Raw genomic sequence first — 12,245 nt, 5'->3', positions numbered from 1 at the left:
AGTTTGTAAAGCAACAAACAGTACTACAAATGCTACAAATCATCATCTAATTTATCAGTGTGTAAATTTTGCCTATAATTTTCCAACTAAATTGCTTTTGTCTCGTCTTCATCTTTGTACTAAAACGAGAAGCTATTAAAGGCTGACTTTTTAAAGCCTTTTTGACATGTTTATAGTCAAAGGTATTGTGGATATTTTGTTGTAACTGGTGGGAAGAAAATGTCAAACCAATTTGTAATGAGAATGAAATGGTGTAACAATATGATGACAATGAAGATTTATTAGCATAGAACAGGACAAAATGTCACAGGTATCATGTCACGGGAAGATGACCAGGTCATCATCGTCGTAGTGTACTGGCCAGCCTCCTTCGCATGCAATGGCGATGTAGCGAGTACTCTTTTTGCCCCGATATGTACACTTGGGGTGTCGCAATCCTCCAGTGTGCTTGCAGGTTATGATGGGAAAGGGCTGGTTGCTCTTGAACAGATTGTCACGGTAGTGTGTCCCTGCATCTCCGCAGATGCGCGTCACCAGCTGAGAGGAGGCCTGGATGAAGGTGTTGGTCTCCTTGCAGTCGTTGCTGCCTGTCTGCGTGATCTTGCGCGTGCTTATCTCACGGTCGCAGATGTACTCGTTCATGTTGCCGTTGATGTGCTGTTTGACAAACTTGTTGTAGCGCTCCTTGACCTCTGGTGTCTGGCCCTGAGCCCTCTGGACCACAGCTGCAAGGAGCAGCAGGGGAAGCAGCAGGCTCTGCATCCTCATCAGGGAAACTATTCAAAGTAATCACAATCAGACCAGACCAGCATCTCAGCTTAGCTTTAGCTTTGGCTCAAGTTTGGAGTCAAGTTGTTTTATCATCATTTGGAGATCTACATATTTCGGGATTCTTATACAAGCCGTCTTTCTGGGGCCAATATCCTTTTCATATTTCTCAGGCATATGGAATGCCAGGGCCACTACTGCGGTCCAAATTTCCTCTGCACTTAAATACACCTGGTACAACACTGTTGCTTCTAAAAGTTATCAACTTGTGACCATGATAAACAACCAAGAGAGACAAATAAACGGTTGTATTCTAATAACATAAATACAAATATGTGAAGAGTAATTCCACTGTGATACTCTTACAGTATATTCAAATTATATGGCGAAGATAGAACAGGTTATAATTTACAACATGATTTAAACAAAACAAACACATCAATACCTCTCAACAGGGAAAATAACCATGGCTCACCTTCAGCTCTTGTCCTCTCTTAACTCTGGTGTAATTTAGGAAGGAAATCACCTACTTTCCGTCACTTCAGCTGTGTGCTCTGTGTTTATACCTGGATCATTTTGCAATGGGCAGTGGACTTTGAGTGAACATGTCCTTTCCAATGCAAACACTGAAACGAATTTGATCAAGACATTATGAGGGTTGAGAACTTCAAAGGACATGTAGCACCACCCAGTGGCTCAATGAGGTAAAACAAACATTGGAAGAGACAGCAAAAACCTGCTGTATGAGACTTTCAGCATAATATTCACTTAGTAATCATATGAAATCATATGCATTTCACTCTTTTCAATTATTAAAACACGTTCACAACTAGGGTTGCAGGCAGGGTCAGTGGGTTCAGCCAAGGTCTGTGATGCGTGCTTGTCTGAAATGAAGCCAGACAAAAGCAGGCCAATCACCTCAGTTGCCCTGACGAGAGTAAATACTGTTTCTGGGCCTGGAAGCTTGCTACTTTGTGACCACTAGATGATGAAACAAACATTGATAGATACCTGCTATATGATACATTCAGCATAGACATTCACTTCTATTAATCATATGAAATCATATGCATTTCATTCTTTTCAGTTATTTTATCACAGTAGGATTTAAACACATTCACAAATAGGGTTGCATTAGCCTGGGAACTCCCATACTGCCTTTAGTTCTACACAATCGTTTCGATCTGAAAGACACTTGTGATTAGGTCTGGTGTTAACCAGGCAAGGGTTGCATTGTCTGCTTGTCTGAAATGAAGCCAGACAAAAGCAGGCCAATCACCTCAGTTGCCCTGACGAGAGTAAATACTGTATCTGGGCCTGCATGCTCACTACTCTGTGGCCACTAGATGTCCCCATGCAGTTTTGTATATCTGAAATGTATTGCTAGATGTGCACATAACCATTGCCTGAGTCTGTGATGATGGCTCACAATTTCCATTCTGTGAGTTCATTTGAGATGTACTGTATATGCATCCAGGTAAATTGGGCCACTTTTGGCAAATTTGGAAAGGCTGATGAAATATGAGGAAGAAGAGGAATAAATGGGACTTTGTTTTAGTGTTTATCTATTAGCAGTACATACAATGAGTATACCCATTTCAAAATTTCAGGGATTTCAGTATACCCACTTAAAATTGATTGATCCATTATGTAGAATAGCACAAATATATACAGTATACCCACTTCAAATAATTCTGAAATATACAGTATACCCACCATAAAAAGTACACTACACCACTGAATGTTTGTATAAGTAACTTGTAAGGCATGTACTTGGCAAAATCAAACATTTTTTTAGGTATGTATTCGCAAATGTCTTGTTCATGCACAATAAGGGATTTATTACCAATATAGCAAGGATATAGGCCTAGGTGTCTATTAGTAACCACTAACCAGTAAGTGCCAGAATAAAATGTGTATAAGCTCCTGGTACACTGTGAACAAACCCTGAACAGTGTGAAAACAGATGTAGAATAAGCAAAAATGACTGGCAAACTCATTGGTCTGGGTCACTCTTAGTAGACCTTACAAGTTAGGCATTAACATTGTAGCGCTAATAGATGTAACAATAAAATATAGTGATAAATTACCATAACTGTAGATTGTTTACTTAGAGTCACTTAATCTACCACTTGATGATGAAAACAATGGGAAACATGTACAAATTATACATTTATTCAAGTTTTAGTGTCAGGTGGGCCTTGATGGCTGTCAGTGTCAGTCATGTCATGATGTCACTGACTTTAAGGTGTATAATGAACTTTACAAGAAGCCTTTTTGCAAGAGTTGCAATATTAAAACACTACTTAAGGTCACCCTTTGGCTATATAGGCTATTATTTGAACTATAGTAGATTGGGTTGGGCGGCGCCCCATTTTTACCTTAACATGTTCAGGTATTTTCACATTGCAATGTCACCACCATGGTTGCCCAGATTAAAGGCATATTTTCAAACTGAAAAACACATCAGTTTTCAAGTGTTTATCACATCTAAAAACAGTATCATCCTTATTTTGGCAAGAAAATGTACTTTCTACTGTCACTCTCCATATGAGGGTCCCTCCTGCCCATCACAAAGGTATAATGCCATTAAAATAACTTAAAACAGATACAGTAGTAATGTTGCAACAATTTCAGTATTTGTGGTGATTGGCCAGTCGAATGAAAAGAGATGAAACACTCACTGCTCATCCAGCCCATTTTACCTTCTGACCCAATTTACCATTTTGTGGCTGTGTAGGGTGAGGAAAGGGCTAACATTCACTGAAAATGACAGCTGTTGTTGTCAGCAGTTTTTCACACTGATCTGAAAGCAGTGTTAATAATACATTCCACTGTCCTCTCATTCTGTCTACATCAAATTGAGCATTGAAATGTTTATCATGCAGGAGCTAAAAGAGGCACAGAGCCAACACTTAATGAAAAACACAGCAAATCAAGGTCAAACTTCCAAGAATACAGTAAGTACTTCTACCCGCTAATGATTAACATGGGAGGCAATGTAAGGCTACACCACAATACTCCCAGGAAAACCATTAATATTTGCTTCTATTACTTCAGTGTAGAGTCCCCGGGCAAGTAAAAGGCAAACTATTCCCCAGACCTCAATTACAGTAGAAAGTGGAGGAAGCTGCTTCAACCAGTCAGAAAAACGATGGTGTATGGAGAGCACGGTAATGCTAAACGACTGTACTCGAGACTCAACAAACTGCTCAATGGCTTCATTTACAACCGTGTGCGTTGAGTCATTGCCACCCACGTGAGACCTTCATTAGGAAGGCATGCAGGGACAGGTGCCTGGTCCCAGAGGCAACACAAAATGTTGGCAGTCACCCGGAGGCAGTGTATTTTCCAGGGTTTTCTGTCATATCCTGTGAGCATATACCACTAATGCTAGCAATCCCCACTCTCACTCTCATTTCTCACTGCCACCTGGGTGTGTTGATGTCTGGGGACCATGTGTGGCTGAGATTCAGGCAAATCTTCATAACACCATATTTTTTTTCTGGAACCTTTCCTTTGAAGTTCCTGTGTTGTGTTTTGTGAATTATCACAGAGGGAGTTTTAGGCCTTCACTCCTTGGCCTTTTAAAAAAAGACTTAGTGCTTAATCGTAGCGGTTAAGGCAACACAGCACAGGAGAGCTCTTTAATTAGAGTTTAAGTATAAAATGTTATTCACTGTTATGACATGTCTTGGCCCACACTATAATTATTCTTCACTGTTTTTTGTAGTTTGCATACATTTTAATGTAATTAGTTAGCCTATTGTGTACTTTATACTATATTACAATACTATATTGTATACACTATATATACAATACTATTATATACAATAATAAGGGACTTCAAACATTATCTGATATTGATTAGCAAGTCAGCATTGATAGGCTATTGTCTTATGTAAGCCTACTTCATATTTGGAGACAGTGAGAGGGAATAAATGGACAGTCTAACGTCATGTGAAAGACGAGAGATGCCCTCAACGAAACTGCCTGAATATTTCAGAGGGGAGCCCAATTCCGGCCTCATTAAAACCTTCCCCAATGACAGTTTTTTCTCCGAAATAAAATAAATAAATGAATAAATAAAAGAGGGTTGCTTTCGCTGTCAGATGGCACCCGGCACCACTGGTTCGGCTGACTGTGAAAGTGAGGATTGCCCTGAGGGGGTATTGACAAGCCAGCATTGTCTGGCCTAATTGCAGAACCTATTAGCAGTCTCAGACCCCCTTTTCCCTACACACCAGCTGACAGGACACTCTCTAATAGCTCCAGACATTAATTGTTCCTCTTCATACTTTTACAACAGTGTTTTTCTGTGTGTGCTCTGCCACACACCGTCTCAATTCATATTTCCATTTGTAAAAACAAAAAAAAACAGAGAGAGAGAGAGAGAGAGAGGGGGGGGGGGGGAGTGAGATAAGAGATGGAAAGAGAGGAGAATGGAATGGGCATCAAGCATGTCTGAGGATGACAGTCTCATCTCTCTGACATTGTCTGATGGTGGCTGTCATTCATAGCCATTGCCAGGAAAGCCATTCAATGTCGAGAGCTTTACCAGCCCCCGTAAAAGTGCTGCAGGAAAAAAAAACATGATGTCACTCTGTCAGTGGCTCACACAGGCACAGTCACGCAGTCATACAGTCACGCACACATGCATGCATGCACACACATGCTCATGCAGACATAGGCACACAGGCATGCACACAAATCCTTTAAGTTCCATACTTACAGACACTGACCCTGCTTTCCACAATAACACTAATCTGTGCCCAGTATCCCATTGTTACAATGGTCACGATGGGTGCATATGTAACCGAGTGGATCTTTTGATAACTGTAACCCAAATTAACAATGACCAATTTGTATAAGTGTAGGTGCACGACTACGCCACCAGAGGGAGACAGAGTCCCTCTGGAAACTGAGTTAAACACCAGTAGAGTAAACAACAGCACACAGGTCTGTTCAGGAACAACAGAGACAGGACTGAGGGAACAATGATTCTTCTTCTTTTAATAACACCAAGACAGACATACAAAAGGTTTAAAAAAAAAAAAACATTCACACCTACCATGGGTAGCCTATACATACTGTAGGTCTATGGTACATTGGGTTGGAGTTGCCCACACAAATAAGAGCCAGAGTGGCCTATAATGTTCCCCAACCTTGTAGCTTCAGTTACACTACACACACTAACACTACACTAATATCAAGTTAGCTAAGCAAACACCTCTAGTTGAAATAAGCATTCATAAAAACCCAGATCATAAACACAGCACTCATTTCAAGATGGGACTATGAAGAGGAAGCTACAGGGAGAGGTACACTAAACCAGGGGCGTTGCCAGAAATTTAGGGCCCCATGAAAGATTCAAATTTTGGCCTCCCTTAAGGGCTCCTGTCAGTGCTCTGAGTGCTTGGGCCCTTGGAATCTGTAAATACCCCCCCTCGTGGCACCCATGCACTAAACCCATAGACACTGGCCCAATTAGTGGTGTGTGCACAGCCCGAACAAACAAATTAAAAGAAAATACAAACGACAAAATCAAAGAAACAAAAAGAAAACTATGCCCATGCTCACTCACATCCACCATTAATGGAGTAGACCCCAAGCGTATACGCACATTAAGCAGCATGGTTCAATCACACATCCACAATTGCACTCATTCACACATTATCACATCAAAACAGCACCCCTATACAGCAGACTTAAGGCGGATTCATACTTGTCGTGACTGGCGCTAGTCTCCTTCATACCTCACTCGCGACCCAAAATGACGTCACACGCCGTGGCGCGAGCTGCCGTGGCGCGAGTTCGTGCACCCCACATTTTTTGTAACTTGGCGTGCGCCACCAGCGACCATGTAGGTAGGCAGACAAAGCAGGAGTTGCGAAGAGAGGCTACAGCTACTGTAGACTACTACAGAATGGATTCTGCATCATTTTGAGGATAATTATGTTATTTTATCTTCTCCCTTAAATGTTGTTCAGTGAAACAATTGTTTACTTTGTTCAGAAGCACGTTGTGTTCGGCGATCTATTTATAAATTCTGCCGCCAGAACAATGCTCTCACATGATACTGCCGTTTCTCTCATGAACAGCAGAGGGCACTTCCGAAAATGCGAGCGAAAGCCTGTTAATGGCGCTTTTGAAGTATGAATAGTCTGGCGCAAGTGATGACGTCATTAATGGTTCTCGCGCCAAACGCGTCAAAGTGCGCACGTGAAGTATGCAGAGCCCTTTAGCCACGCTCATCAGCCAATTACCGTGATCGAAGAGGGACAGGTAGTCACTCTAATAGCAATGGGAAGAGACACCTAGGCCGTGTCTCAAATGACGCACTTGTGCACTTCGGGTACTGTTTTTCAGTGCCTAGGGCGCTCACGCTGAAAATTTCAGTTGAGCCAGTGCACTGAAAGTGCCAGGATGATCCCCTAACAATGGCGAGAAAATGCAGTGCTTGAATTATGGACACTACACGCAGTAAACGGCGGCCATGTTGACAATGACACGGAGGAAATGTGGCATTCAGTTCACTAGTTTGGTCAACAGTCTCCTAATTCTGTAAGTAATGTTGATGGGACACCAAACTTTTAATGCCAACCAAAGTGTTGTATGTGTGATTGTTGTCCTTTGGGGTGAAGGAAATGGAAATACAAGCACCAGACGCTGTGCATTGTAAACAGTAGCCAACTGATATTTTGGCGAGCTAATGCCATGCTCAGCCGTCACTTCCAGCGAGGGCACAGTGCATAGTGCTCAGACTTTTCCACTTCGTGTCCTTAACATCCGTGTCCAGGAGCATGGAAATTTTGGAGATCATGTTGCATAAAATTTGAATCATAATGCTGTGAATCCAATACTATGTCATACAATATTGTCCTTAACCCTCCTGTTATCCTCAGAATTAGGTTACATCCATGATCCTTGGGGTCAATTTGACCCCAGCCACTTAAATGTCTACAAAATCAGTAGAAGCAAAAACTTTTGCACCGGTTTATGCCTCAGATATTTACTGTTGCTCTGTTGGGGACATAAAAAAGCCCTTTAGATAAATCTTAGCACCCCCACACACAGCCCACACACCAAAAAAACTAATCCATGACTAGGCGAAAATGTGCAACAACTGCCCAGAAGTTGACTTGAATTCGTTTTGGCCCTCATCCACATCATATATATTGCTAATTATCAGAGCCCTAAATAAAGCAAAATGTTTTGTTCTAAATGACTTATGTTCATGTATTTGACATAATCTAGACAGATTGGAACATGTATTAGCAAAATATGGTTGTTCCATTTATGTTTAATACACTTAAAATAATTTTGGGTCAAATTGACCCCAAGGAACACAGATGTAACCAAAACGTGTACATCGCTTAGGGAAAACATTTTTGTGGAAATTTCACTTTTTTCACATTGACCCCATATACTGTATTTAGGAAAAGTCATCAAAGATGAAGCAAAAGAATTATGTATTTCATGTATTCTTCAGACGTTAAACATTGAATGGGGTCAAATAGACAGGAGGGTTAAGTCTGAGCGATGCATTGATATTTGTTTAGGCTACGTTTTGTGCCAGCTAAAATAAAATGTGTGCAGGAGGATCACAAGTTAATTCAACTTGCTTACACTATTTTAAGTACACTTCTGTCAGACTGTCACTGAGGTTGTCAGTGACACCACAGCAATTGTAGGGTGCCTTGTCAACATTGTTAATGTGTTGATGTTAACATATAATAGCATGTTTTTTGTTGGACATTGGGTTATTATTTCAAATCTTCAAGGTGGTACTGCAGCAAGATTTTGTATTGTGGATACTGGCTGGCCTCAACATATTTAATAGCATCTATTCCAGATATCTCTCTGCTTGAAAATTGCACAGGGAACATTTCTTCTCATGTCCATACGTCCACCATCTTCCCAGCACCTACTGCATACTCAAAGAAACATTTGTCTGCTTTATGCTCTGGTCATATATACACATTTTAGCTCACACCATTATTACTAGTTATTCATTCCCCAAAACTCATTAGATTTGAAGAGAGGCATTTCTGCAAGTACTTTTTTATTGTGTCCCCTAATAGTGCACCCATTACCCCCTTAACATTTGACATTGTGTTTCAGCCTGTCAGACTAAATGGTGCACGCAGTCATTATAACATTACAAAGCAAAATGTTTCACTCGGTTGAATGGGGAAATAGTGTGCAATTAAAACGGGCTATCCATGCAGAAATAAGCTATTATGACATGCAGCTTACTTTTGCCCTCCTCACCTCCCTTAATGTTTAAAACGGCCGTGTGTTTTTTATCCTGATAGGGCCAAAAGTAATAGCCCGACATGGATCACCAACCAGGAAGGGGGCGCAGAAAAAAGAAAGTGAACTTTCTTTACTTTAATTCATAATTGTGTGTCTCCATCATTTATTACTGTGTGTCTAAGTATGTATACATTATTATATGCATATAAGTGTGACTTTAATAACATAGGCCTACTACTGTATTTCAATGTGAAACAGTTGAAACAGTTCTGTACAGCTCATTTGAACATGGTTATGGAGAAAGGGGAAAGGAAAGGAAAAAAAGGGGGGACAGAGGGAATCACTCTGTGTGTGTGTGTGTGTGTGTGTGTGTGTGTGTGTGTGTGTGTGTGTGTGTGTGTGTGTGTGTGTGTGTGTGTGTGTGTGTGTGTGTGCGTGTGCGTGCGTGCGTGCGTGCGTGCGTGCGTGCGTGTGTGTGGTTGGTTGGGTGTGCGCGCGGGGGGGTGGGGTGGTTGGGGTACAGTGCAGTGGTATGTTAAAGACTAATGAAAAACTAGATACCGATATGCAATGCAAAAACAGTAATTATCTGGGACAAAATTTCAAGGAAAATGCACTCTGGGACTTTTTGTCCCTGCACAGCAGCTAGGAAAGGGAGGGATATAGGAGAGGATAAATAGGAGGAGAGGAGAGGAGAGGAGAGGAGAGGAGAGGAGAGGAGAGGAGAGGTGAGGAGAGGAGAGGAGAGGAGATGAGAAAGAGGAGGAGAGGATCAGAGGGAAGGAATAGAGGAGATGGGAGGAGAGGAGAGGAGAGGAGAGGAGAGGAGGAGAGGAGAGGAGAGGAGAGGAGAAGAGATGAGAGGAGAGGAGAGGAGAAGAGAGGAGAGGAGAGGGTGGGAGAGGAGAGGGTGGGAGTGGAGAGGGGGATGACGGTGTTTTAATGAAGGAGGCTGTGTGTGCCTGTGGGTCAGCCATGTCTCTGAGGGCTCGAGTGCTCTGACAACAACACCTCACACATCCCCTTCTTCCTAAATCCAAGCATCATGCTACCCACCACCCCAACTCACTACCTTCCCTCCACACACACAAGAATGCACATCACAAGCACTCACAAACATGCACAGACAAACACACAGACACACAGACACACAGACACACACACACACACACACACACACACACACACACACACACACACACACACACATGCACGCAAGCACACATGCACGATCACACACACACACACACACGCACGCGCACACACACACACACACACACACACACACACACACACACACACACACACACACACACACACACACACACACACACACACACACAGCGCACACAGCTCACAGACATACACACACACACACGCACGCACGCTCACACACGCACATGTGTGCACATATGCACATGCACACGCACACACAAGGACACTCACACACACACACACACACACACACACACACACACACACACACACACACACACACACACACACACACACACACACACACACACACACACACACACACACACACACACACACACACCAATCCCCTAAACAGTTTCACACACCATATGGGTTTCTGTGTCTGTGATCATATGCCTTCAGCCCTGAGCTTGGCTTGGTCTTCATCTGGTGCCTTTTCCCCTCATGCCTGCCCATAGACCCCCCACCTCTCCTTTCCTCCCTCCTCTCCTCCTCCACACACCCCATGCTCAGTTGTTCCTCCTCTCTTTCTTTCCACTGGCTCTGTGTTCCTGTTGTCCGACTGTGCTTCTTTATGCCTATGACCATAGTATAAGAAAGAAAGAGGGAAAAAAGAGGCCAAATGAGATATAGGAAGAGAGCGGTGGGATGAAGTTAATATATGGTACAAATGAAAGAAAAAGGGAGACACAGCAGAGAGAGAGAGAGAGAGAGAGAGAGAGAGAGAGAGAGAGAGAGAGAAGAGAGAGAGAGAGAAGAGAGAGAGAGAGAGAGAGAGAGAGAGAGAGAGAGAGAGAGAGAGAGAGAGAGAGAGAGAGAGAGAGAGAGAGAGAGAGAGAGAGAGAGAAGAGGTGGACCAAGAGAAACGGTTTGTCCCAAATGAAATATTTATCTGATCTCGCCCACCACCAGAACATCCCGCTTTAAATCCGCCGTGAGTCCACACTGACTCATTAAGGATCCAACATTCTCAAGTCTCAAGTAATCAAACAAGTTGGCATATAGTAGAATAAGAGGCATTGCCCGCTATTACACATGCGTTGCATCACTCGCTGGTATTTTACCAACTGTCTTGAAAACTATGTAACATTAGCTTTCAGAGGCTAATACCTCAGACGGTGAGATCAATGGAGGGGACACCCTCTTTGATGGGCTGGTTCACAGCGCTAATTAAAGACACAACACCTCCTATGTGCCGTCCGCATTCACATTCACAAAGCATGGCAAGAAATGAAATGCACAAGCGGTTGTACATTCCCAAACTGGCCATCATTAAATAATAGATAAAGAGCAAGTTCACAATAATGGCACGCAAATAAATGGCCATTATTGTTTGTGTCCCATCTCCATAGATACAGGGGAGAGTGCATGCAGGCACACACGCACACACGCACACACACACACACACACACACACACACACACACACACACACACACACACACACACACACACACACACACACACACACGTTTACACACACACTTTTACACACTTTCATACAGTTTTATAGGAATTATTGTTTTTGTTCTGTTTGTTGAGTATTCTGCTGAGCTTTTTTCTTACACATAGGCCTACAAGACCTCAATTTACAAAATACACCACGGTAAAATCTCATAGCAAATTACTGTGTTATGATGTTGCAGCATTTTACTGTAAAGTGTTGAGTACATAGGCTAACCATACTTTAGAGGTGGAGGATTTTAGCCACCGCAATGTCATGAATATGTATAGTTCTCCAGTGGCTACTATACTCGGCAAACTGGCAGAGGAAAAATCCAGCTATATCTTTAAGACATGCAGAGTGTGTGTTGTTCTTGACATGGACATTCTTTTTGTTTTAAGAGAGATTGGACAAAGATGTATAGCACCTTTCTGATGTATACCGTCACTTACCTGTCACACCCAAGTGCCAACATAGATGTTATTGTGTGCAGTGTATGCAGGAAGGGATACAGTATTTTGATCATATTTATTGTATGGTATATTGTATATTGCCTA

At 42.4% G+C, this 12,245-nt stretch overlaps 1 protein-coding gene across 1 annotated transcript; it reads right to left on the bottom strand.

The window, feature by feature from the left end:
• Window positions 1–262: 262 nt before the first annotated feature.
• On the bottom strand, window positions 263–1,406 carry LOC134438552 (ribonuclease-like 3). The gene is made up of 2 exons (XM_063188142.1): window positions 1,244–1,406; window positions 263–776 (listed from the first exon to the last, which is right to left on the bottom strand). Exon 2 carries the CDS (start codon window positions 766–768, stop codon window positions 319–321), a length of 450 nt encoding a protein of 149 aa, XP_063044212.1. The 5' UTR covers window positions 769–776; window positions 1,244–1,406; the 3' UTR covers window positions 263–318.
• Window positions 1,407–12,245: the final 10,839 nt, after the last annotated feature.

This window comes from Engraulis encrasicolus, chromosome 22 (assembly GCF_034702125.1).
Source record: "Engraulis encrasicolus isolate BLACKSEA-1 chromosome 22, IST_EnEncr_1.0, whole genome shotgun sequence".
NCBI lineage: Eukaryota > Metazoa > Chordata > Actinopteri > Clupeiformes > Engraulidae > Engraulis > Engraulis encrasicolus.
The sequence above is the reverse complement of the archived record's forward strand: the minus strand, read 5'-3'. Positions and strand labels throughout refer to the sequence as shown.

What these genes read in the sequence shown, in the direction of transcription:
- LOC134438552 (XM_063188142.1), bottom strand. Translation starts at nt 768, where the DNA reads ATGAGGATGCAGAGCCTGCTGCTTCCCCTGCTGCTCCTTGCAGCTGTG.